Raw genomic sequence first — 27949 nt, forward strand, 5'->3', positions numbered from 1 at the left:
CCATTTTGTTGATGATTCATCTATAGACAAGTTAAAGAAAATTATGCAACATATATGGGGTTGGAGTAATGACTAAACTGTAACGCCCCAAATTTCTAGCCCAAATAATAATACAACAATCATGGCTCTTTCAAGGAAAATCGAATATAAATCTCCAAACTTACATTACATGATACAATAGTTCTTCATGCAATAATATATTAATCTAACAACAAGTAAATAAACAAATAAATACCCCCAACGGTTTACAAGTTTCCAAGGCTTGAGCTTGGTTACACAAAACGGTTATTCAAACCCACACACATATAACCTTTGGCTTACACACTAAGTCACAGCAAAATGAGAGTCTCGTACTCTCAACACACATTTCCTCGCCTTTAGTTAGGCGGCATCACCACATCTTTTCCAGTACAAAAATCTCGTAAGGTGAGCATAAAGCCCAGTAGGAAATCCTTAGCAAAGTATATACATTTTATACAAGTCTTAAGAGATGAAATGCACATACCATGCTATGCTTTTTCAAAAGAAAATCACGTCTTCATCTTTGAAAACCATCATGCTCAATGATGTCATGCAATTTCAATTCTTCAAAACTTAACAATTCATTTCAAGAGCGGTAAATATGACTTTGGTAATCCTTAGGTCGGTGTCTGCAAGTAGACTATATAAGTACTACAAATTTGTCATTTTTACCAGCATTGACTGGAAGGCTCGACACCTATAATCTGTCATTTTTACCAGTATTAACTGGAAGGCTCGATACCTATTCAATTTCATCTACACCACTTGTCAAGACTTACCACCTTATTTACCCTAAAACCAATTCATGGAAACGTGTTTCTCAACATTCTTTTCTCAATGCAAGTTTTCAAATCAACTTTCAAAGTTTAATGTAATCAAATGAATTGATATGCCAATAACACAAGATGAATATAAATACTTTTATTCCAATTGATCATCCAAGGAATAACACGATTCCCTCTTCTCAAGTATCCTCAACAATTAGTCATTTGAAAACTATTTCAACGTTTTGAACAATAATTTCCAAAATGAACAACAATTTTCATATTCTTTGAAATTCATCATTTATATAAATATAAATAAGAAATTTTCCAAACATCAATTTATTTTGACACATAAAAAAAATATAACAATATCATTCATGGATTTTCAGTCTCTTTTTAAAAATCTCAAATTTCTAAGTTTCCTCATCAAAACTATACAACTCAAATTTTTTGAAAGAAAACTTTCCAAAATCGTTTTTTCTTCAATCAACGAAGATCAAAACCCATAAGATTATTTTAAAAGAACAAGAGACAAATCCACTTTCAAAATCGCTCAACTTCTTGAATCAACAATCAATTTTCAAAGCTATCGAAGGATGATTTCGAAAATCATCTAGATTTTGCAAAAATATATATATAACTCTAAGAAAATCTCTACCTCAAGTTTTGAAGAAGAAATGAGATAAAACCTCCAAAATCAACGGTGTCGAAACTCGATCTTCACCGCACATAATGAAGCCCTCGAGAAGTTAGCCGACTTTGATGAAGAACCTAGAGCAAAACTCTAATGGACCTTGAGAAATCAAGGTTTTGATCCAATTTGGCGTAGGAAAACGTAGAGAGAAGGGAGAGGAAAGGGTATTTAGAGAGAGAAAGACCTAACAAGAGTGAGATACACTCAGCCTAAAGAGAAGAAAAGACCAAAATTTACCATCGCACGTGCAGCGCTTCTCCTGTACTTGCACTCCCACACCTGCATTTATTGCAGTGGCCAAACAAGCCCTCCCCTGTTTTCTGCATGTGTGGCTCAAGCAATTTCGAATGTATTTTGTATTTTTACTTCGGGGGTGCTGCCCCTCGACCTCGCCAGGGCTCTGCCCTCGGACCCACCAAGCGGCACTGCCCCCTGGACCCTCGCGAGCTAACCGGGCAGCTCGATCCTCAGCCTGCCCAGTCAAAGTGGCAAAACATGAAAGAAAACATGAAAGAAGGATCGAAATCGGGGTCGCTACAACCTTCCCCCCTTAAAGAATTTTGTCCCCGAAATTTCAAATCAAACTACCCAAACAAAGGGGTTTCTAGCGATCAAAGCCACGCGATTTCATTTTCAAATCACAATACTAACTCTCAACTAAATTCCACCATTTCCACCATGGTTATCTCATTAACAACAACCTCCTAAATACGCATAAATGTGAAATTTCCTAAAAAGTAATGGTAGCTCTCAACAACCTTATGTTTAAAACAACAATGCACATATCAACATGTGGTTAACAACTTTGAATACGTTTCCTTCAACACCAGGGAATATTACAAAGGAAAGCAACTTAAGCATTTTCAAACAAATCCGAATATTTGGAGCAGACTTCCGCCTCCCGTTCCTACGTTGCTTCTTCAACCCCATGGTGTCTCCATAACACCTTTACCAACGGTATAGTTTTGCCTTGTAGCACTTGCTCCCGAGTATCTAATATGTGAACTGGTTGTTCTTCGTAAGAGGCATCCTTATCTACCTCCAAGTCAACCCAATCAAGAATATGAGAAGGGTCGAGTTCATACTTCCTAAGCATAGATACATGAAATACGTTGTGAACTCCCGAAAGTTGTGGTGGTAAAGCTAACCGGTATGCCACTTCCCCAATTCGCTCTCAAAAGGCCCAATGAACCTTGGAGATAATTTACCACTCTTACCAAATCTCATCAAACCCCGCCTTGGTGAGATTTTTAGAAACACATGATCACCAACTTCAAAAGATAAAGGTTGTCTCCTCTTATCGGCATAACTCTTTTGTCGGCTTTGGGCCGTAGCTAACCTCTTCCGAATGAGAACAACTTTCTCGGTTGTCTCTCTAACAATTTCTAGACCTAGTAATGGTGCATCACCCACTTCGGCCCAACAAACTGGTGATCTACAAGTTCGGCCATACAATGCCTCAAATGGTGCCATCCCAATACTAGCTTGATAACTATTGTTGTAAGTAAACTCAATCAATGGTAAGTGCCTTTTCTATGGCCCCTTAAAATCAAGGACACAAGCTCTAAGCATGTCCTTCAAAATCTGAATGGTACGTTCCGATTGCCCATCGGTTTGAGGATGATAAGCAGTGCTAAGAGTCAACTTAGTTCCCAATGCCTCTTAAAGGCTTTGCCATAACTGGGCAGTAAAACGAGGATCCCTATCCGACACAATAGTCACAAGAACTCTATGAAGTCGAACTAGCTCTCTAATGTATAACTTTGCCATGCGTTCAACTGAGTCGCTTGTGCACATCAGAATAAAATGTGTAGACTTAGTCAACCTATCAACAATCACCCAAATGGTATCATTGCCTCGTTGTGTTGTAGGAAGCCCAACTACAAAATCTATGGTAACACGCTCCTATTTCCACTTGGCTATCGGTAAGGGTTGTAACAAACCCACTAGTCTTTGGTGTTCGGCCTTCACTTGTTGACAAGTAAGGCACTTTGATACAAATAAAGCGACATCTCGTTTCATACCCCTCCACCAAAATTGACGACTAAGATCATGATACATTTTGGGGCCTCCTGGGTGTTCCGCAAGGCATGAGTGATGGAACTTCCGAAGTACTTCATCTCTACAAGATTCTGGTACAAACAAACGGTCTAGGTAATGTACACTCAGATCTGAGTGAACGTTCAAACCTTTCTCTTCCTTCCCATTGCACAAACAAACGGTCTATGACCTTACTTACTAAGGTAGGTTGAGCATTCAAAGTAAACAAGGTAGCACTCTCTCTGGACTCACCCAAGTGCAAATCAAACTTGCTAATAACATCTAACATATCCCATTCCCGAATGGCCACACTTGCCAAACTACTCATAGATTTTTGACTCAAAGCATCAACCACCACATTGGCTTTCCCCGGATGATAGTGTGACTCAAAGTCATAATCCTCCATAAATTCCATCCACTTCCGTTGTCGTAAATTCAAGTCTTTTTGAGAAAACAAATACTTTAGGCTCTTATGATCGGAGAAAACCTCAAACTTCTCACCATACAAGTAATGCCTCCAAATTTTCAAAGCAAAGATCTCTGCTGCTAATTCTAGATCATGGGTGGGATAATTTTTCTCATAAGTTTTCAATTATGATGAACCGCAGGCCACAACTTTTCCCTCTTGTATCAAGACACAACTAAGTCCATCCCCAGACGCATCACAATAGACAGTGCAATTCAAATCCCTTTTTGGAATTATCAAAACCGGTGCAGTAGTCAATCTAGTCTTAAGCTCTTGGAATGACTTTTCACACGCCTCACTCCATACAAATTTGATACCCTTTCTAGTCAACCTAGTCAAAGATGCAGCTCGTCTAGAGAAGTCCTTTACAAAACGTCGGTAATACTCCGCTAATCCCAAGAAACTTCGGATTTCAAAAACATTCTTGGGTTGTTCCCAATCTTGTATGGCATCTATCTTTGAGGAATCCACAGTTACTCCCTCTCTAGACACTACATGCCCCAAAAGCTTTACCTCAGTTAACCAAAACTCGCATTTCTTAAATTTGATATATAATTGGTGCTCACTAAGTAAACCCAGCACTACCCGCAAGTGAGTCTCGTGTTCCTCATCGGAGGTTGAATAAATCAATATGTCGTCCACAAAGACAACCACAAAACAGTCCAAGTATTCCCGAAAAATTCTATTCATCAAATCCATAAAGGAAGCCAGTGCATTGGTCTACCCAAAAGGCATTACAAGGAATTCATAGTGGCCATAACGAGTACGAAAGGCCGTCTTCTGAATGTCCTTCTCCCGGACTCTCAATTGATGGTACCCCAACCTCAAATCTATTTTTGAGAAGCAACGAGACCCTCTAAGTTGGTCAAACAAATCATCTATTTTGGGTAGAGGATACTTGTTCTTAACTGCAACTCTATTTAACTTGCGGTAATCAATACACAACCGCAATGACCCATCCTTCTTCTTCGCAAAGAGGGCTGGCGCTCCCCAAGGCGATGTACTAGGGCGAATGAAGCCCTTGTCTAAAAGTTCTTGGAGTTGAATCTTCAACTCATACGATTCGGCGGGTGCAAATCTATACGGTGACATGGAAATTGGTGCTGTTCCAGGCACTAATTCAATGGAAAATTCGATCTCTTGGTGAGGTGGTAAACTAGTAAGATCTTCTAGAAAGACATCCGGGTATTCACAAACTACCCTTGGTAACTCAACACGAGCCCTGTCACTCTCACTATCCAAGAGAGTTGCAAGAAGGCCACTAAGCTTTCTCCTACTATGAGGGTCAACAACTGGTGACAAGGCTCTATCAACTCGGTTCCCCAGAAAATAGAAACGATCACCACCCGAAGTGCACCCCGTAACTCTCTGACGGTAACAATCAATCACCGCTTGATAAGAACACAACTAGTCCATGCCTAAAATGACATCAAAACTTGACATATCTAACAACCCAAAAAAAAACGGAAGTCGACGCCTAACAACTTCTATTTCACAATCACGACAACCCTAGTCTAAATCAACTTTACCCCCAACAGGTGACTCTACTCTGAGTGGAGGCACTAACCGTGCTATTTCTTACCCCAATGCTGAAGCAAATGTAGTAGATATAAATGAATGAGACGCACCCCTGTCCATTAATACATTAGCCAAATAATTATACACAACAAAAATACCTCTCACAACTGAGGATTCTAGCAACTATTCTGGCACGATAACAGCATACACACGCCTCTGTGGCCCTTGATTAACTTGCTCCCCTCTCGGAGCATAGGCCTATTGTACTGACTGAGCCGAAGTGGCTCCCTGATCAACTCGCGAAGCTTGGACTGATTGAGCTTGCTGGTGGATCTGAGTCTGCCTCAACCCTGATACGCCAGATGCATCTCCTAACTGTAGGCAAGTTCTCTTCATATGCTCCGGTTGACCATTCTGTTAACAATTAAACCCTTGACCTTTATTCTGAAACTAAGGCTGACTTTGAGATCGGTTAGATGGTGGTAACATTAATTGCCCTCCTCCCTTCTAGGGGCATGAGAAGGATTTGTGACCCGGTTGGCCACACTTGAAACACGAGAAGCTACTCGATGCACTTTTTCTCGGACCAGCACTAGGCAAAGGAAAAGTAGATCTAGACTGCTGTGGTTGGGACTGGGATGGATAGGTGTTCTTGCTCTTCTTGTTCTGCCTATAGTCTCCTTGAAACTCCTGGCCCCTAGACCTCGAACTCCGAAGCCTCTCCTCCTCAGCTTGTATGGAAATTTCTACGTGTCTCGCGGTCTCCACAAGACGGTCATATTCCCAAATCATATTTCCGACAAGCTTGAACATAATTTTTGTTTTCAATTTTTTTTCAAATTCGATGTAACGGTGCTCTTCCGTTGCCACCAACTCTGGTGCAAATCTGGACAAACTAGAGAAGACCGCTTCAAACTCAGCCATGGGCATGTTGAGTTGTTTGAGGTCTTTAAACTCTTGCCTCGATCTCTCCTTAGAAGTGGGAGGTATGTACTTATCTTGGAAAGCAATCGCAAAGGCTTCCTATGTGGGCTTCACTCTACCCTTGGCATATTTCCACATTTGACCCGCGTCTCCCTTAAGGTAGTAACTCGCCAGAGTCACTCTTAGTTCACTATCTTCGATGTGAAGCATTTCAAATGTCTTCACAGTTTGTTCGAGCCACTCATCCACTTTCTTGGGCTCGGGACCACCATGGAACTCATTCGGTTTGGCCCGCAAGAACTCTCCAATAAGGAAACTAGCCCTTGACTCTGCGGTGTTCTTTCGGGCTTGATTCTCCACCCTCAACAAGTTCATAGACTCTCTTAAAGCCCCTGCCACTTCTCGAGCTAGGGTCCCCACTGCGGTTTGACCCGCTTGTCCCACCTGCTCGGCTACATTAGCTTGGCCTGCTTGCTCGGCCAAATTAGCTTTGCCGAACCCTTCTTCTTGCACTAGAACCCTATGGACCGGTACCTCATGCACACCTCGGCGAGCCCTACCACGCCTCCCGCCTCTAGCACCACAGACTTGACCCCTTCCTGACATCCTAATAAAGGACACAAGAGAAATAATTTAGCACATTAAGTCATATGTGCTCGTAACTTGACTCACACGTTCGACTACAACAATTCTATATATTTCTCTACCATATACACAATTCATTTCACTCCACATAAGCACTTAGTCATGTAAACACATACGAACTATTCTTTTACGATGAAATCCGTCCCATGAAAAACCAAGAATTCTGAGTAGAACGAGTATTGATTAAGTACCCTTCTAATGAGACCTCAAGGAATTTAACAGGCGCAAACAACATCCCAAAAGTCTAATCCCATACCCATTTAGTCACATAAGCATGTTATCACATAGTCACATAAGCATGTTATCACATAGTCATAAAATGCAAAACACTTCCTTAACATGCTAAATGAACCCATTGTGGTCAAACAACCACTTTCCATGAGCTCCAAGTATTCAAACCAGGTAGCTCTGATACCAAGTTGTAACGCCCCAAATTTCTAGTCCAAATGATAATGCAACAATCATGGCTCTTTCAAGGAAAATCGAATATAAATCTCGAAACTTACATTACATGATACAATAGTTCCTAATGCCACAATAAATTAATCCAACAACAAGTAAATAAACAAATAAATAGCCCCAAAGGTTTACAAGTTTCCAAGGCTTGAGCCTGGTTACACAAAATGGTTATTCAAACCCACACACATACAACCCTTGGCTTACACACAGAGTCACAGCAAAATGAGAGTCTCGTACTCTCAACACACATTTCCTCACTTTTAGTTAGGCGGCATCACCACATCTTTTCTAGCACAAAAATCCCGTAGGGTGAGCATAAAGCCTAGTAAAAAATCCTTAACAAAGTATATACATTTTATACAAGTCTCAAGAGATGAAATGCAAATGCCATGCTATGCCTTTTTGAAAGAAAATCACGTCTTCATCTTTGAAAACCATCATGCTCAATGATATCATGCAATTTCAATTCTTCAAAACTTAACAATTCATTTCAAGAGCGGTAAATACGACTTTGGTAATCCTTAGGTCGGTGTCTGCAAGTAGACTATACAAGTACTACCAATTTGTCATTTTTACTAGCATTGACTGGAAGGCTCGACATCTATAATCTTTCATTTTTACCAGTATTAACTGGAAGTCTTGACACCTATTCAATTTCATCTACACCACCGGTCAAGACTTACTACCGTATTTACCCCAAAACCAATTCATGGAAACTTGTTTCTCAACATTCTTTTCTTAATGCAAGTTTTCAAATCAACTTTCAAAGTTTAATGTAATCAAATGAATTGATATGCCAATAACACAAGATGAATATAAATACTTTTATTCCAATTCATCATCCAAGGAATAACGCGATTCCCTCTTCTTAAGTATCCTCAACAATTAGTCATTTGAAGACTATTTCAACGTTTTGAACAATAATTTCCAAAATGAACAACAATTTTCATATTCTTTGAAATTCATCATTTATATATACATAAATAAGAAATTTCCCAAACATCAATTTATTTTGACACATAAAAAAAATATAACAATATCATTCATGGATTTTCAGTCTTTTTTTAAAAATCCCCAATTTCTAGGTTTCCTCACCAAAACTATACAACTCAAATCTTTTGAAAGAAAACTTTCTAAAGTCATCTTTTCTTCAATCAACGAAGATCAAAACTTATAAGATCATTTTAAAAGAACAAGAAACAAACCTACTTTCAAAATCGCTCAACTTCTTGAATCAACAATCAATTTTCAAAGCTATTGAAGGATGATTTCGAAAATCATCTAGATCTTACAAAAATATATATACAACTCTAAGAAATCTCTACCTCAAGTTTTGAAGAAGAAATGACATGAAACCCCCAAAATCAACGGTGTCGAAACTCGATCTTCACCGTACACAATGAAGCCCTCGAGAAGTTAGCCAACTTTGATAAAGAACCTATAGCAAAACTCTAATGGATCTTGAGAAATCAAGATTTTGATCCAATTTGGTGTAGAAAAACGCAGAGAGAAGGGAGAGGAAAGGGTTTTTAGAGAGAGAGACCTAACAAGGGTGAGATACACTCAGCCAAAAGAGAAGAAAAGACCAAAATTTCGGACTCACCTACCACCGCACGTGCAGCGCTTCTTCTGCACTTGCACTCCCGCAGTTGCATTTATTGCAGTAGCCAAACAAGCGCTTCCCTGTTTTCCGCATGTGCGGCTCAAGCAATTTCGAATGTATTTTGTATTTTTGCTTCGGAGGTGCTGCCCCTCGACCTTGCCAGGGCGCTGCTCTCGGACCCGCCAAGCGGTACTGTCCCCTGGACCCCCGCGAGCTGACCGGGCAGCTCGATCCCCAGCCTACCCAGTCGAAGTGGCAAAATATGAAAAAAAGATCAGAACCGAAATCGCTACATAAACTTCCCAGTTGGAATTAATTAATAAATGCAGATCATGTAAATTAAAACACTAGTTGTTTTGTGAAAATAAGTTTCCAAATAAATAAATAAAATCAAACTTCTATTTTATTTTACTACTAATGTTTATATGGGGCAAGTCAGATTGGTAGTTGTATTCAATATCAGTTAGGAAAGGTTCCAGTTAATATTATTATGTAAACAATAAATATATTATTTTGGAGTTAAGTGAAGCTTCAGTTTTCAATTGAATCTGACAGATACGCAGACATGCTTCATGGTTTCAATTTTCATAAACAATTGAGCTATGACCCAAATTTTATCTAATTTCAACAGCCACACCCATGTGTGTCTCTATGATTCAGAATAAAATTAAAAAGTGTTTTCAACAGCCATACTTGTGCTGCTGTAAAAGAACAAAAATATCCTTTTTCAACTTTCATAAACAATTGTGCTGCGGTAAAAGAACAAAAATATCAATTAGAAAGAAAACACAAATTATCAAAACTAAACAAAGCCTTTGGAGAATTTAGATTTTTGAAGATCCAGACTATTCAAAGCCAAGTATACTATATTCTTGAAGCACTTAGGCCTTCATCTACAAAGTTAAGATTACTCACCCTATCTATGTGACTAATATACATATAGGTGTCCAAATCAAGAAGTGAAATATATTATTGAACTAAACTGATAATTGATTAAAAATGACACAGGAGGTAATGTTCTCAAGTTACTGGGTATTTAAAGCTTGGTTCTAATAACTTAGTGCAAGAAATTGGCATGGGTCATATATATTCTTCAAGGTGGGTTCATGAGAACATGTAGAGTTTTTAAAGAACTATCATTATTTCTCCCCCACTTTCATTCCCAATCCCAAACTCTTTTTTCACTTTATATTTATAATTGGACAAATTACATTAACGGTCCCTATAGTTTGAGGCTTGCGTTACTTTAGTCCTTGACTTTTCAATTGTGACACATTTGATCCTGAATTTTGAATCTTGTTCCAAATAAGGACAATTAACATACCATTGCTTAATTTTAAGGCAAAGTCGTCAATTTGATAAAATATAAACTAATTTGACAAAAATAAATGTCAAAAAAATATTTTAAAATTTTTAAAAATTATTTCTACCCACCAAAAACAAAATTATGTAAAATTGATAAAATTAATAAATTAATTTTTAAAAATTAATTTTACATGATCATCATCCAAATACATAATAAAAATTAATTTGGTTAAAAAAAAAGAAATAAATGTCTAAAAAATTTATCAATTTTATATAATTTTATCTTTAGTAGGTAGAAATAATTTGAATAAATTCAAAAATAAATTTTTAACATTTATTTTTGTCAAATTAATTTATATTTTATCAAATTGACAATTTTTCCTTGAAAAATCTAATAGTATCTTCAATTGTCCTTATTTGGAACAAGATTCAAAATTCAAAGTCAAATGTATCACAATTGAAAAGTTAGAGACTAAAATTACACAAGTTCTAAACTATAGGGACTGTTAGTGTAATTCACCCTTTATAATTTGTATGAATGCCAACAAAAACACATGTCCTTCCCTGTTTCTCCCCTTCTCATTTCATTCCCAAACTCTTTCACTTTATATTAATAATTTGTATAAATGGCAAAAAAAAAAAAATGTCCTTTTGCTTCTTATAGAAAGCAAAATAAAAATGATCCACAAATATAATTGTTAGTGCATTTTAATGTTTGACTATCTATAAGATGTATAATTGTTAATACCACATGGGTGCTCTGAGAGTATGTTATAACTACCTCTAAAAGTGAAACAAAAAAGAAAAAAAAAAGGAAAAACATTCTCTGAACTTTTCTTAATTTATATAATAAAAAATAAAATTTGTGTTAATGCTGTAGCTGCAAACATACTGTTCATTGATGATGAACCAGAATCATACTTACCTTAATATATTAACTATATTGCCATTATGTTGACTAAACTCACAATTTCATAGTATCACCAAGCTTGTACATTAAAAACTGAGGCCTCAAACGTCATAAGACCATCTATGTACTAAGTTAAAAAATAAATATGTAAAAGTATACACAAAAATAAAAATGGGACTCTTGTTAAAATGTTGGCCATGTAAGCTAAAATAAAATGAAAAAGTGAAAGGCAAGAGCATGGGGGGAAAAAAAAAATTAAATGGAGCATACAATTTTTATAGAGAGAAACCTATTTTGTAGATACAGAGGGAGGGAGAGTGAAGCATTGTCCATATTGCTTCCCTGCAATTATTACTAGAGTCTAATTTTCAAGGCAATATCACAGCCAAATCAATATTCCTTGCAGAAAATCATTTTCCTAACTCATTGAGCTATACAATTAGACTCTCTCACTCTCTCATAGGAGAGAGAAACCTACCTAACCAAGATGTTCATTTGCTATGAAATTTCAGTGAATTGTAGCTCTGCGGGTCTTTATCTAAGTTCAATAGTGATTGCATCCTAACATCTAACCCCACCATAAGTACTCAATTAATTTGACTACCCCACTGTGATTACTCGCTTAGTCCAACTGTTGACCATGATCTTTCTGTTCCTCTTGTCTGTAACAAGCTTGGCTACACCAAAGTTACCTGATCCTATGTCTCTCAAATCTCATACCTTTCCATGTTTGTTTATCACCAAACACCCTTCCCTTAACAAAAGACATGCGGACTAACAAAATTATTCCCTCATATGAGATGTCAACCATGAGAGTAGAGTCCTATATTGAAGGCTCTTGAGAAGGACATCAACCTGCGAGTTCTCAAGGATTTTTTTTCGAGTTTGACGGAGATGAAGCCCACCATCACCGATCCAGTCTAGCCCATAAGTTGTCCATTTACTACTTTCATCGTAAGTCTTGAATGGGCCTCATGCTAAGTGGTGATAAGGTCTACAAAGATTTGAAAGTGCTTACTATTTTTGTGTTTGATATAATCCTTTTTTTTAGAAAGGACGATATAATTGTTAAAAGACTTCAATTCATATATTGAATTATACACTATAAAAAATTAAAGTTTTAGAAATTAATATTTAGAGACAAAATTATTTTTTATGGACCAAATATTTTTGTTGCGAAAAATGTCGTTATTCTATTTTTAGTAACGGAAATTAGACATTAATGATGAATTATTATCTTTTTGGGACTAAATTTTTTGTCTCAAAAAATAAATCATTTTGAGACCAAATTATTTTGTCCCTAAAAGTCTTTTTATTAGTGACATTTTCAAAATTTTGATGTTAGAAGCCTTATTTTTTATTTTTCGGGACGACTTTTTAGCGACTATCCTCATGATGATAAAAATTGGTTTCTAATTGTCTTTTACAACAAAATTTTCACTTTTAAAGAGCAAAACATTTAGTCCCTAAAACTCTTATTTGTTGCAGTGATACAAAATGACTAAATTATTTTGTAAATACATGTTTTTTACACATTGACAAATATAGCAGTTTTCAAAAATATTACAATATAAAAAATAATAATAATCTTACTTACATTTTTCGTTATAAGCTCAAAATTTTCAAATCTGATGTTATCTCTAATTTACTAATGAAAATTGCTTCAAATCGTGCTATTGGGTCATTTTTTAAAGAAAAATAAGGAAGGTTATAAGAAACATCGAAAAGCTAAAACTCAAGTTTTGAAAATTTCCAAATAGATCATTGGTTAAAACCTTAGAAGACTGTAACCTAATGATTTAAATAAGAAGAAGAAAAGCAAAGGACATAGCGCAATTGTCAATAGACATTAACGTCAATCACATCTTTCCCCCTTATATTATTTCATTGAGTTTATTTTCTTTTTTGGAGGCATAATATGGTTTGCTCCAATCTTAATAGAGTTTGGTGGTCAAGATCAGCAACCCGACTAGGACCAGTAATGTTTTGGCTCCATGTGTGCAGTCACTCAACCACCACTACGATATATCGGGGTCTTTTGAGAAGTTGCCCAAAAGATTAATTTTTTTATTCAAAATAACTCAGTTTTTTTGTCAAAAAAAGCTATTAAAAAAGTAAAAAAACTACTAAAAAAGTCAAAAAGTCAAAAAATAAGCTTTTTACCAACTTTTCAAAACACCACATCATGTCCCGTCACTATTTTTTTTTTTTTTTGATTAGCAAAAAAGCTTTATTGATGAAAAGATCAAGATACAAAACAAGACTAACATCAACAAAATAGGGCTGTGCAAAAAGCATCATAGCTAACCCAAACAATCCCAACTAGATTGGCACCACAAAAAAAACCCAATCACATGCCAGCACAAGACCCAACCGACAGAAAAACAAAGAAAGCAGAAGGACCACACAGCACCAAAACAAAACTGCCACATAGAAAAACCTACAACAACATTACAAAACCAGAGGTAGCAAAACATCATCCCACAGCAACAGGAGCAATCTACCCAGTGACACAGCAGCATATAGCAGATCAAAACAAATTGCAAAGAGTTCAACACCAGCATGATCTCGAAATCCACCATAATCAAACAGAGGACCGAGCTCCAACTAACCCAAGCACCAATATATCTATTGCAGATTAGACTCTAACTCAAGCACTGAGTAAAAACATTCTATGGAATCAGATTTACACCAGACTGCAATTCTAATATTTATCAATTCAGTCAACTCCACCATCCTAGATTACTTCCCTTTAAACACACACTCAAACCTCAACTACCATATAGATTAAGAAAGAAGCCAATGGGATTGCCTATGGAAAGAACAAGATGAATGCAACTTCAGCATCACAAAGCACTGATATCTGGAAAGCCTTCTTAACAAGCCCAATTACACCAAACCAAGCCAGTACACCACACCAAACAAACCCAGCAACAGCAACAACACCAAGACACCAACACATCCATATCAGACCTTACTATTGGCCTTGGTAAAGTGATCAGACAGTAGAGTCTGTCCTGCTCTCCACCCCACGCCAAAACAACACAAAACAGACCCATATCAGAAATATCAGCTACAGCCCCAACTACTAACTACCACGTTCTCCTAAATCAACCAGGATGCAGCCTTTTTCTACACACACAGGCCTTGATCTGTTGAAGATTCGTGACTATCTCCTGTACTGAATACTGCATCCCCTTAATATTCGATTACCCCAAAGTGCTACCCTTACTTTCACCAATTCTGATAGTTCATTCCAATCCACTGGTTTGCCACTAAAAAAACATTCATTCCTTGTTTTCCAAAGTGACCAGATAACTGCTAAAGGAACCACTTTCCACAATTTAAGAACCACCTTGTTGAAATTTATTCCTGACCACCAAAGCAACAAATTCTCAATTGAACCAAGCAGAACCCACACCAGATCCCACCACTTTATCATATCAGTTCATAGTTTCCAAGCTAATGGGCAAAACAACAAAAGATGCTGGACTGACTCCTCCTCTGTTTTACAGAATGAGCACAGTGCATTTGATTCCTCATTTAACACTCCAAAACTCTTCAAGACAGCTGCAGTTTTAAGTCTACCTCTTCATGATAACCACCCACAAAACTTTATACCTTGGGTGGAGCAACATTATTCCATAACTCCTTAGTAACACTAACAGAAGGACTTTTTGAAGACATCCACCACTTCTATGCTGCTGCTACTGTAAATGATCCACCTGAATTGTCCACCTATTTACACGAATCCTCAGTCTCCATAGAAAGACTAGGAGCGTCCCTTAGCAAGTCATGCAACCGGATGGTCTCCTCTTCTTTCCAAGCTAACAATGATCTTCTGAAACATAAATTCCACTCATTTGATTGACCCCTCCTCTGATATATCTGCTGCACAGTGCTACATTTCTCCTCAGATAAGCTATATAGTTTAGGGAATTTTTCCTTCAGGCATATATTGTTTAGCCACTTGTTAGCCCAAAATTGAATTCTACCCCCATTTCCTACTGTTAGTTTCAGATTAGATAAATAAAAATCAACTAAAGCAGGGCTATGTGAAACAAGGTGAAGGATATCACCCCAAATCCTGGACACTGCAGCATTCTCTGGATTACTTAGAACCCATATGCCCCCAACCACACAATGCTTACTACATACAATATTTTTCCACAGAGTTGTACCCTCTATCCCAAACCTCCACCACCATTTGAGCATAAGGCAGATGAGATTTAATCCTTCAGCAAAAATGTGAGAAACCTTCAACGTTTGCAGTTTGAGCGGTTAGGTGTGGCTAAGAAGAAGAATTGAAATTGCATGACATCATTGAGCATGACATCATTCAAAAATGACAAATTGGTAGTACTTGTATAGTCTACTTGCAGACACCGACCTAAGGATTACCAAAGTCGTATTTACCGCTCTTGAAATGAATTGTTGAGTTTTGAAGAATTGAAATTGCATGACATCATTGAGCATGATAGTTTTCAAAGATGAAGATGTGATTTTCTTTCAAGAAGAATTGAAATTGCATGACATCATTGAGCATGAAGGGGATGATTGGGGATCATTGGTTAGGTGTGGCTAAAAAGAAGGGTTCGCCGAGGGGTTGATCTCCTCTTTGGGATTTTTCTCATCCTCAGAGAGGTCACCTCCTCGGACAAGGTGTTAGAGAGAATATTCCCCATGTGCCTTGCACATGGGCTCCATCCTACATCATGAGGTGCCTATAAATAGCACCCACCCATAGCCTTACAAGGATGGATTTTGGAGAGATGACTCTTGGGAAAGAACTAATTTCCCATCTCCATTATCAACCTTGAGAGTGAAAGTGGGAGATCCATGGGAGAGCCTTGCCATTATTCTCTCTCTAGCTACTTTGCCTTCTTCTTCACTCAATCTCTTATCTCCATCATCTCCTTTACTCTTGTGTTCTTAAGTTGAGACTATTGAAAAATCTAAGCCTGTGTTTGGTTGTGTTTTGTAAATGTGATTTGAGAGTATGAATTGTATTTAGAGTTTGTGTGTTGTAGAACTATGATTTGAGTGTAGAAAATTTGTTTAGTAAAGAGTTTTGAAAATAGTTTTGAAAAAGAGGTTTGATTTGAGTGGGGAATTGTTGATGTGATATTTGATATACAACTCAAAATTATTTTAAAGCACATTAAAAATTAAAAAAATTTCAGAAAATATTTTTTCCAATTATATAAATCAATTGCAAAAAAAAAAAAAAAAAAAAAAAAAAAAATCTGTACAGCGGAGGACATCTGGGTGGATGACCCGAAGGACATCCGGGTGGTCTTCCCCTGGGCAAAATTTTCAAAAAAGCAGCGGTTGATGCACAGAGCTCTCTGTAGAGCTCGTGAAAATTGATTCCAAAACAACAACCAAACATCATACTCAAACGCACGTGTAGAAACATGTTTACAAATCACAACCAAGCAGAGCCTAAGCCTCTCATCATCTTCTAGAGAATTCGAAGTTCTTCTTCAAGGATCTTCGAAGATCTTCGAATTTTCCAACGACGTTCTTGAACCCTCCCATACATACCCATACTAAATCATAGAAAAGTTTTTTGTTTTTTTTTTTTTTTGGGTGAGAACCCAAAAGGTTTGCTATCTTTTTCACTCTCATGCTCACTATTATCTTCTTTTCCAATCATCTCTGACTTGATTGTCAGAGGGCCTCTTTAAAAAGGATCCTACTGATAATTTTTCAAGGATTTTTTTTTTGAGTAAATTATGTAAATGGTCTTTGTAATTTATACGATATGTCAATTTGGTTAATATTATTTTAATTTGCTCGATTTTATCCCTTAATTTAAAGAATTGTGTCATATTGGTCAAATAAATAACGGTCGTTAGTTTGGTGGACGTAAACTCAAATAATTTATCAATTTGGTATCTTTAGTTTACATGATGTATCAATTTGATCAATGTCAAAATCGAGCAAATTAAAACAAAAAGGGCTAAATTGACACATTGTGTAAACTATAAGGACCAAATTGACATATCGTTTGAGCACATGACAACTTTCCATCCAACAAACCTCACGACTGTTATTTGTTGGACCAATATGACATAATCCATTAAATTAAAGAGTAAAATCGAGCAACTTAAAATAATAGGAACTAAATTGACACATCATATAAATTAGAATGACCATTTGCATAACTTACACTTCGTTTTTAAATCTTACAGAGAGGAGCCCACCAGCATTGATCCAGTCACTATAAGTCGTCCGATGTCATCTTAAGTCTTTAGCGGCATGATGCTAAGTGCTAATAAGGTCTTCAAATATTTGTAAGTGCTTGGCATTTTTGTGTGTATCAAGTATTGATAGTTGGTTTAACGGGTGTAATTATAATGTTAAAAACTTCAATTAATATATTGAATTGTGTATGCAAGTTATGACATTTATAATATTGATTAGTATAAATGTCATAATTAAATTGGGAGACATTCGCACACAACTTCCATTTTGTGAATTTATACTAAATTAACTTTTAGATAAGACTATTTATTTCTTCAAGCCTCATTAATTTTTAATATACGAAATTATCCTTCAAACAATTGTTGTTCATCATTTATAATTATTTTAAAATTGGAAAAAATTGAGAAATTTCTTAAAAACAAATAATATTCTCAATTAATACTGGAAAAAATTGAGAAATTTCTCAAGTTTACTGGATGGTTTTGCAAATTGAGAAATTGTTAGTTTGTATAACTAAAAAAATAATATTTTATTTTTATAAAATTTTAAATTTAATATTGGTCTTGTTTGGTAGATCTCATTGTGTAGACTCCAAAAATATAAATTTTATTAAAAATAAATTTGTATAGTAAAATTTATGAAATTTTTAAGTTTTGCAATAACAAAAGAAAAGTAAAATGCTATATCAACAATACCATTTCAATAAGAGAAAATATCTAGTGTTTTTGAGGCATTGTTAGTTGATTACCAAAAGATTTGTGATTGGTAGAGAGGTTTTGGACTCACAATTTTGTATTGGAACATGAAGCATAATTCTTGGTGATTGATGGATAACATTGTCATGTATGGTGCAACTTGGGTGGACTCCACCCGAGCCCAGTCCAAATTTTTTAAGGGCTTGAGCAATCTATTATTGAATTCGGTACATACTTGGGCAAAATTTCAGAAGCTTGAATAAAATTTGGACAGGTTTCGGCAAAGACATCAAACAATCCGAAATCTAAATTGTATATGTAGATATATATAAATATTAAATATACATAAAAATTATTAGTCATTACATGATACATTGATATTAAAGTAATTTAAATCATTAAATCATATTGAATATATTATGTACACAAGTAATTCTCACTCATAAATTGTAAAGACTACCATAGCGGCATCTCTCTTACATTATATAAATTATTCGTTTTGATGTTATTAATGATTTTCTTAAAAAAAATGTAAATAGAGTCTAATTTTAATAAATTAATAATTTAGCTAAAAAAAAATTACTAATATTTTTGGGCAATCTTGGCAACTTGGACAATTCAGGTTTAATTCGGGTTGGGCTTGGGCAAACAATTTCGGGTTATAATTCGGACTTGGGCATGTCTCATCACAACTTGAACTAGGCTTGAACAATCTTCCAGTCCGACTGAACTTGTCCGAATTGCACCCCTATTGTGATATGGTGCACTTGTAACGCCTAATAATTTTTTATTAGCACTTCTCAATTCCTTCCGCTTTTAATAAGGGTAAAGCGGTTATATATACATAAATATTTTGAAAATAGGACTTCATGCCTTCCCAGTAAGACTTTAAGTAATTAACCCTTAAATTATTTTCAATCATAACTAAACAATGCATGAAGTATAACAAACGATTTAGGTCATAACTAACATCCCAATGAGTCATAACTAATATCATAATGAATTATAATTGCGTCATAATCAAATCATAATTAGCACCACAATAAGTCATAACAAAAAAAAACTACAAACATCATAATTGGTACATATGATACACCCCAAAATAGAGTGTAAATTATAGAATCTTCTATTGAATTATATAAAAAAATTAAATTATTTTTTGAATGCATATATTATTTATATTGACAAAACTAACATTTGCAGAAAAAAATCATAATATATAAAAATACATAAACAAATCTCATTAAAATTTTCAACGTAGGCCCCAAATCTTCAATTATGATGTTGTAGATAGGCCTCTAATTTACTAATAAAAATTGTTTCAAATCATGTTATTGGGTCATTTTCCAAAGAAGAACCAAGGAAGATTGTAAAAACATCCAAAAACTAAAACTTAACTTTTGAAAATCCTCAAACAGATCATTGGCTAAAACATGATAAGATTGTAACCTAATGGTTTAAATAACAAGGAAAAAAAGCAAACATATCACTTCTTGCTCTCTTATATTATTTTATTTCATTGAGTATATTTTCTTCTAGGGGAGGTATAATCTGCTTTGTTCCAATCCTAGTAGAGTTTGAGGGTCAAGATCAACTACCCCATTGGGACCAATGTTGTTTTGAATTTACTGGCTACACCATTTTCAACGGTTCACACCATTGAAGCAGACATATTTTTAATTGCCGAAAACGTTGTTTATTAGGATTCCATTCATTTTGTTGATTGTGGTAGACAATCTTCACTGTATTTGGAAAAACAACATTCTCTTTATGCACTAAACACCGAATTTGATTTAATAAGCAATAAAATTAAAATGAAGATTCTAATTTATTACTGAAACAAATCACAAAGGGAAGAATAAATGTAGATTCAATAAAACCAGAAAAACAGGAAAAATATAGAATATTTTTTCTGAAAGGATTAGTCCAGTGTTTAACATTGTTTTCTCAAGACAGATTCGTCCTCCTCATGATGCTATCGGAACGTCTATCTCCAGTATAAAATGATCCACGACAACAATTAGCAGCATTACAAGCTGTTTGTCCAGTAAACATATGTTTATACTCTCTTTGAATGGAAAATAAATGCAGATATATGTATGGAGAAAGAAGGAAAGAAGGCAATAAAATTCAATGCCTCGTCTATAATACAATTATTTTTTTTACTGTCCCACTAATTTAGAATTTTCCCAATTACAAATATATGAAATATAAAATCTCCAATATTTTTTGTATGACCGTAGTGGTTGAAATTTACTTTATTAATCACTCCAAGTGAATATTTCTGTCTGGATTACTTTGGTCCCTAAATATGAAATCGTGATAGTTAACCCTCTGCACTTTTAGTTAAATCTCACTTTGGTCTCTACACAAGTATCAATGTCTCTCTTCTGTTACTCCATTGTTTAAATCTTGAACATAATCCCATTATGTGACAAGAATGTGAATACGAAATAAAGGTACGAGAGGAAAATCATCCTTATTTCCCACTAACACATATTTTGTCCTATATGATAAGCACAAGGGAGTTATATAATATAGTATATATGTTCATATGTTGAAAATTTGGACAAAAATGCAACAAAATAAGGCTTTTGAAATCAAAAAAGGCAGCAAAGAAATCAAAGAATTATCCTTACACTTTTCTGTTTGTAAGGAAGAGTAATGCACAGAAAAGTGTACTACTTCAGAAAACAAAATTATGTAATTTCGATTGATGCAAAACCTTGATTAATCTTCTTAATCATTTACAATATGCGTTTTATTTTATCCTAATACAGTCATAATTTGGTATAAATTTTGAGATAAAGTGCATATTGGTGAAAAATTAGGATGATTTTTCTCTTTTATTGTCTTTTCGTAGTCACGTTTTTGTCGTATGACTGCATTCTATTAAAGATTTAAATAATGGAGTAACAGAAGGGGTACACTGACACTTGTATAGAGACCAAAGTGAGATTTGGCCAAAAGTGCAGTGGGTTGACTGTCACAATTTCATGCATAGGACCAAAGTGAGATTTGACCAGAAGTGCAGAGGATTAACTGTCATGATTTCATGGTAAGGGTAAAACTGGGATTTGGTGCAAAGTGCAAGGGTACAAAGTGCAATTTACCCCTTAGCATCTTCTGATTCAGATTTATTTTATACATAGACCCCATACTATACAAATTTAATCTCCACCGGACATCTACCCACTCAAACAATTTTGGGTGGATACATTTGGGACTCTAGCCTTTTCCTTATTTTGTATTTAGGGTTAATTACAAATTCGCATTATGTAATTTATTTAAAATATATATTATCTCCTGTAATTTTAAATATTACATTGCATCTCTTCAAATTTCTAATAACATAACAAATGTCTAATTTTATTAATAAATTATTAAATCAATTAATAAGTTTTAATGATATCATAAATATATTTTAGTTACAATTCTGATATTTATTTCTTATCCTTTCACTAGCTTTGAAGCTTCCATGATAAATCATAAATCAACAGGTAAATTATGGTAGCATTTCCACACCTTATTTTATTTTATTTTTTACTCAGTCCTTCCTCTTGGATATATGGTTACATATAGTCACATGTCCCATAGAATATATATGATGCCTTGACAGATAGCATTCACTCCATCCCATAGCTTTTCTCTCCTTAATTCTTCGTGAAGCTTTAATCCAATGGAGATTGTTAGAGCCCAAGATGCCTCCTCTTCAGATTCTCCATGTAGGTATCATGTGTTCTTGAGTTTCAGAGGTGAAGACACTCGCATGACGTTTACTGACCACCTCTACACAGCTTTAAAGCATAGAGGATTTTGCACCTTTAGAGATGATGATGAGATTGAAAGAGGAGAAAATATTAAGTTTGAATTGCAGAAAGCAATTCAAGAGTCGAGGATTTCAATAGTTGTCTTCTCAAAAAACTATGCTTGTTCGAGCTGGTGTCTTGATGAACTTGTAATGATCCTCATATGTAGGACTACTGGGCATGTAGTGCTACCTATCTTCTATCACGTGGATCCATCCCATGTGAGGAACCAAATGGAAAGTTTCGAAGAAGCATTCACGAGGCATGAAGAGAGATTCCGTACAGAAAGGGCTGAAAAAAAAGACGAATGGAAGGGCAAGATACAAGAATGGAGAGCAGCACTCAAAGAAGCAGCAGATTTAGCAGGGATAAATTTACAAAATCAAGTTGATGGGTAATTTCCTTCCATGTCCTCTTTTAGCTAAGCATTATTTGCACCACCTTTTTTGGGATTTCATAATTAGAAGTATTTCATACGAGGGTCTTTAGATTTAGAATTATTTAATTGAAATTTGGGATGAATTTTTTTTTCTCAAATACAAGAGTTTGACATCTTTTAATTTTTAGAAGTTAACCTTTAAATACAGGAGTTCAATTGTCCTCGAGGGAATATCCCAACATACTACAAGTTGATTTCTTTTCAAATCGGTATGGACGTTCTTCATAATACTCTAAAAAAACTTGAATTTATTAACTACGATTTTTTTAGTATGCTTCTCCCTTTTAATCTATTTGAAAAATGATATGAAGTTATTCATTTGCAACCATAAAAATTTGGGTCAATTACACCAAGACAAACCCCCTCAACTAGTAGTGTACATCACTTTACCTCATCTATGAATCTGTACCTATTGACCCTCTTTAAGTATAAAAAGAAAATTGGGTGATAGCTCGAAAATTTAAGGGTCGAATGGCCCGAAATTTGAAAAGGGAGAGAAGAGAGGGAGACCAGAGAAAAGAGGGAGAGAAGAGGACGTTGTCGCCTCTGCCGACGCCGTCGCCTCTGCCGCCGCTCGTCGCTTCTGCCAACGTCGTCGCCTCGCCGCCTGTGCCTCCGCCGCGAGGAGCTCGTCCAATCCTTCAGCCTCGCTGCAACCCCGCCTCCTCCTCCAGCCAATTTTTATGGCCCCTTCCCCTCCCTCCTTCCTCCTCCTCCCGATCTTCTTCTCCACCCTTCTTCTTCTTCTCCCCCCCTCCCTTCTTCTTCTTCTCATTTCTTCCCCTCCTCCTCTGATTTTCTACTTCTGATAGGAAGACGAAGACCCCAAAAAAAAAAAAAAAAAAAAAAAAGAGGCAAAACGACGTCGTTTTGCTTTTTCAACCCATTCGACCCACGGATTTTCGAGCTACCAACCAGGGTTGGTATAAAAATCATACAAATTTACTAATTCTAGAGGTGGTCTAGAGGGGTGAAAATGATACACCTTTATAGTTGAAAGGGTAAAAAAAAAGTATGGATTCATAGTTGTGGAGCGAAATGATATTTACTAATAGTTGAGGGGTTTGGTATAATTAACCGTAAAAATTTTATTGAAAAAAAATTACACTATTCTGCAAAAAGTTTAATAGCTTAGCTTACTATATAAATAACAAATAAAAAAAATTGCAAAACACAGAAAACAATTTATATTAGAAAAAGAATATTGATGCAGAACCATGAATGTGAAAACCCTTTTCTTTTCATCTAGGACTCGTCCAATTGTTTCATCAAAGAGAATAACATAGTCATTTGTTCATTATTGCATGAGAATTTATAATTAAGTTCTAGTCATGGCACTCTTATTGTGCTTTATTTTTAATCTTGATCTTATCTTTAGGTTCGAGTCAAAATTTATCCACAAAATTGTAGAAGTGGTTGCAGACAAACTAAGATGCACAATCTTGGGCAATTTCCCCTACTTGATTGGAATGCATTATCGAGCCAAAAATATTGGGCTTTGGTTACAAGATGAGTGTAGTGATGTTGGTATAGTTGCAATTTGTGGGATAGGTGGAATCGGGAAGACAACCAATGCCAAATTTTTATATAATTCGAACTTCTTAAGATTCCAAGGTAGTAGTTTTCTTGCAAATGTAAGAGAAACTCTAAAACAACCAAATGGTTTACTTCAATTACAAACACAACTTCTTTCAGACATTTTAAAGGGAAAAATGAAAAATTTGTACAGTGTTGATGAAGGAATTGTTAAAATTAAAGATGCATTATGTTGCAAAAGAGTTCTTGTAATTCTTGATGATGTGGATACAATGGACCAGTTAGATGCAATACTGGGAATGCGAGATTGGTTTTCTCAAGGTAGTAAAATCATCATAACCACTAGACGTGAGCGGTTGCTAAGGGCTCATGAAGTTTACCAGGTTCACAAGGTTGAAAATTTGAATTACAATGAATCCTTGGAGCTCTTTAGTTGGCATGCCTTTGGGAAAAACTGTCCCATTGATGGTTTCATGGAGGACTCGAAAAGGGTGGTACAATATTGTGGAGGGCTTCCACTAGCTATTAAAATTTTGGGTTCTTCTCTATTTGGGAAAAGCTTAAATGTCTGGAAAAGTCAACTAGAAAAATTGAAAGCAATCCCCGATTATGAAGTTGTCGAAAAGCTCAAAATAAGCTATGACTCTTTACAAGATGACCACGACAAAAATTTAATCCTCCATGTTGCTTGTTTTTTTGTTGGGATGGATGAAGATTGGGTAGTTACCATTCTAGATGGATGTGATTTTTTCACAATAGTTGGGATTCAAAATCTCATTGACAGATGTTTGTTAACGATTGATGAAAGCAAAAAGTTGGTAATGCATCAATTGGTTCAAGAAATGGGAAAAGAAATTGTTCGCCGAGAATCACCCAAGGAGCCAGGAGAACGTAGTAGACTCTGGAATCATAAGGACTCCTTCAATGTCTTGAGAGAAAATACTGTAAGAATTAATCCTACTTCTAATTTATATTTGTATGTATTTGTATAGTTATTTACTATAAAAAAATGATCCGAACTTAGAAACTTCATACAAGAAAATAAAAAAGTCATTCATAAATTACATTGATGGTGTTTTTATTAGAAATGAAAGTTACATCATTTTGTATGACAATTTTGTACCCAAAAAAAAAAAAAATGTTTGTATAGCACTACTCTTCTAGATCAATGTCATCTCCATCTCATTCTTTGTCAGGGGACAGGAAAAATTGAAGGTCTCATAGTTGATATGAATTTTTTGGAGGATAAACATGGCAGGACAATCTTTGGTGTCAATAGAAAACGTAATTTTGAAGAATTCCTCAGCACATCGGTGTCAAATGTAGGAAATTCATTTAAAAGACATTGTTTTGGCATCTTCTCCCGGCAAACAGTAGGCATTGCTCTACGAAATTCAGATAAGATAGCTTTGGAAGTTGATGCATTCGCAAGGATGCACAAACTAAAACTTTTGCAGCTCAACTATTTACAAGTCAATGGAAGCTTGGAAAATTTTCCTAAAGGATTAAGATGGTTGTGTTGGCATGGATGCTCTTTCAACTCTATATCTGATGATTTTCCTTTGGATAACCTGGTTGTTCTTGACATGCAGTATAGCAACTTGCAAAAAGTTTGGGACAGAACCAAAGTATGTTAATCATTTGTTTGTTTTCATTTCAATTTTGTTCAAGAATTAAAAGAAGCAATAATAACCAACATTTTTTTTTTCTATTACAGTTTCTCGAGTCATTAAAAATCCTCGATCTTAGTCATTCCCATTGCCTTTCCGAAACTCCTGATTTCTTGGAAGCACCCAATCTTGAGCGACTAATACTTGAAAATTGTTCGCGACTGGTAGATATTCACGAATCTATTGGACACCTTCGGAGACTTGTTTTATTAAATTTAAAAGATTGCAAAAATCTAAGGAAGCTTCCAAGAAGCATTGTTATGCTAAAATTTTTGGAAACACTTGACATCTCAGGTTGCTCAAATATTAAAGAATTGCCAACAGAGATTGGGAGTATGAATTCTTTGACAAAGTTCAATGCAGATGGAATTGCCATAATTCAATTACTCTCTACCACTAAGGAGGTCAAACCATGGTATTCATTCATTTGGCCTTCTCTATCGAAACCAAGAAAAAGTGTAGAAATTTCTTGTGCTCTTTTACCACGATTTTTGGTACACTTAAGTCTTGTGGATTGCAATTTATCAGAGGATGCTTTTCCAAAGGATCTTAGCAACCTATCCTCATTGCAGATATTAAATCTGAGCAATAATCCAATTCGTAGCCTCCCGAATTGCATCAGAGGTCTTACTGGGCTTCAAATCCTTGAATTAGTAAGTGTAAAAGGCTTCAATCTCTTATAGTGGAGCAAAATGTGAAAGTATTGTTGTTCTCTGGCTGTACATTGTTGGAGAAAGTAACATTTCAATCAGTTCCATCAACCATAGAATTAAATAACATTCATGATGAATATATAATGTGGAATAAATTGGGAGAATTGTACAGCTCAAAATGTTCACTGGGTTCAAATCCATATAACCTGGAACGCAATAGCATTAGGGAGAATCAATTCGTTGTGAACAAGAGTTGGAGACCATATCTAGGAGGTGGTAATTGTAACAATTTGGTTGAGTTTACGGGCGAATTGAAGTTAGAACCCATAGGGAATATTGATATGAAGATACTAAATAATTTGGGCTTCTCTAGCTTTGGATCCAACGAAAGCCCAACTGTTACGCTTTCAAGCTGGTTCTCAACTAGAAGGAAGCTTCCTTTACAGCTCTCTCTCTCTCTCTCTCTCTCAATAAATAAAAATAAAAATAATAAAAAATTGTAATGGTTAAATTATGGTTTCTTTGGTACAGGGATGTCATGAACAACATATATTTTACACTTATCTTCCAGGAAGTAAGATTCCTGCTTGGTTTAGTCTGAAAAATATAGGATCTTCATTGTCTTTTACTGTGCCATCGAATTTCAGAATTCAAGCCTTGAGTGTGTGTTCTATGTATGCACTTCTTTGCAATAATCCAGGGCATCCTAGATATAATTTTTGGGCACATACTGTTATCAGTAATACGACCAAGAGTTTGATTTGGAGTCATTCCCCGCGAGTCTTTGGCATTCCAGATGCTGATGACGATATGATGTGGTTAAGTTATTGGAAGTTTGAAAATCAGTTGGGAGGTGGGGATGAACTGAATATTTCAGTGGTTGGAGATAAATCTTTTCAAGTGAAGGAGGTCGGAGTCTATCTTGTGTACAAGGAGCAAGAACAGAAGAGTAGCCAATCAACTAGTGAAGAAGCATCCCAATTACAATTCTCTCTCTATGGAAATGTCGTTCCTGGAAATGCATCTGCAGTGCATCCAGCGAGCAAAAAGGTCTACCAACTTGGCATGGATCATCTGAATTGTTCAATTTGTAATAATCTATAACCTCAATCTTTGTGCACTACCTCGGCAATTGGTTTCTTTGGGACTAGTGAGAGATTCAGTTGGCAATAATTCTTGCTCTTTCTCTTTATAATTATGTTATGTTGTGTGACGTTAATTTGTTATGTGTTGGAGATTCTTGAGGATGCTAAGGTTTTTGAAGCATGGCAGAGGAGGTATTCTGCTTTAATTGGTTCGGACATGGATGTGCTCTCTAGGGAATCAATTCATTCATTGGAGAAGACAGTTTGCTAATGACTCACTCTTCATCTTGGTTTTGCTCTTATTCTGGTTGGATTTTATTGCTTAGTCTCTTGATAGTAGACTTTGTTACTGATTGGTTTAGTTTAAGGGAGTGCTATGTAATTTATTTTAATGCAGGTGCGTATGCTTTGTTTGTCTCTTCTTTCCAAATATGCTCATTGTCTTTTTTCTCTGTTTGTGGTTAAGGTGTTTGCTCACAGTTGGTTTAGGTTGTGTAACAACC

The 27949-nt window shown here is 35.6% G+C and overlaps 1 protein-coding gene and 1 pseudogene across 1 annotated transcript; both read left to right on the forward strand.

The window, feature by feature from the left end:
• Positions 1–21933: 21933 nt before the first annotated feature.
• LOC145795603 (TMV resistance protein N pseudogene) lies at positions 21934–22461 on the forward strand (annotated as a pseudogene).
• A 953-nt stretch (positions 22462–23414) lies between these two features.
• Positions 23415–27867, forward strand: LOC114309184 (disease resistance protein RPV1). The gene is made up of 3 exons (XM_082877418.1): positions 23415–24982; positions 25235–25666; positions 25756–27867. Exons 1-3 carry the CDS (start codon positions 23834–23836, stop codon positions 26389–26391), a joined length of 2217 nt encoding a protein of 738 aa, XP_082733544.1. The 5' UTR covers positions 23415–23833; the 3' UTR covers positions 26392–27867.
• The last annotated feature ends 82 nt before the right edge of the window (positions 27868–27949 follow it).

Source organism: Camellia sinensis, chromosome 7 (genome assembly GCF_055761805.1).
Source record: "Camellia sinensis isolate YWXY chromosome 7, ASM5576180v1, whole genome shotgun sequence".
NCBI lineage: Eukaryota > Viridiplantae > Streptophyta > Magnoliopsida > Ericales > Theaceae > Camellia > Camellia sinensis.

Bases quoted from the DNA above. Each gene is read 5' to 3' on its own strand.
- LOC114309184 (XM_082877418.1), top strand. From the start codon at position 23,834: ATGGCACTCTTATTGTGCTTTATTTTTAATCTTGATCTTATCTTTAGG. The intron at 24,983-25,234 runs GTAAGAATTAAT...ATTCTTTGTCAG, and splicing joins ATGTCTTGAGAGAAAATACT to GGGACAGGAAAAATTGAAGG. The intron at 25,667-25,755 runs GTATGTTAATCA...TTTCTATTACAG, and splicing joins AAGTTTGGGACAGAACCAAA to TTTCTCGAGTCATTAAAAAT.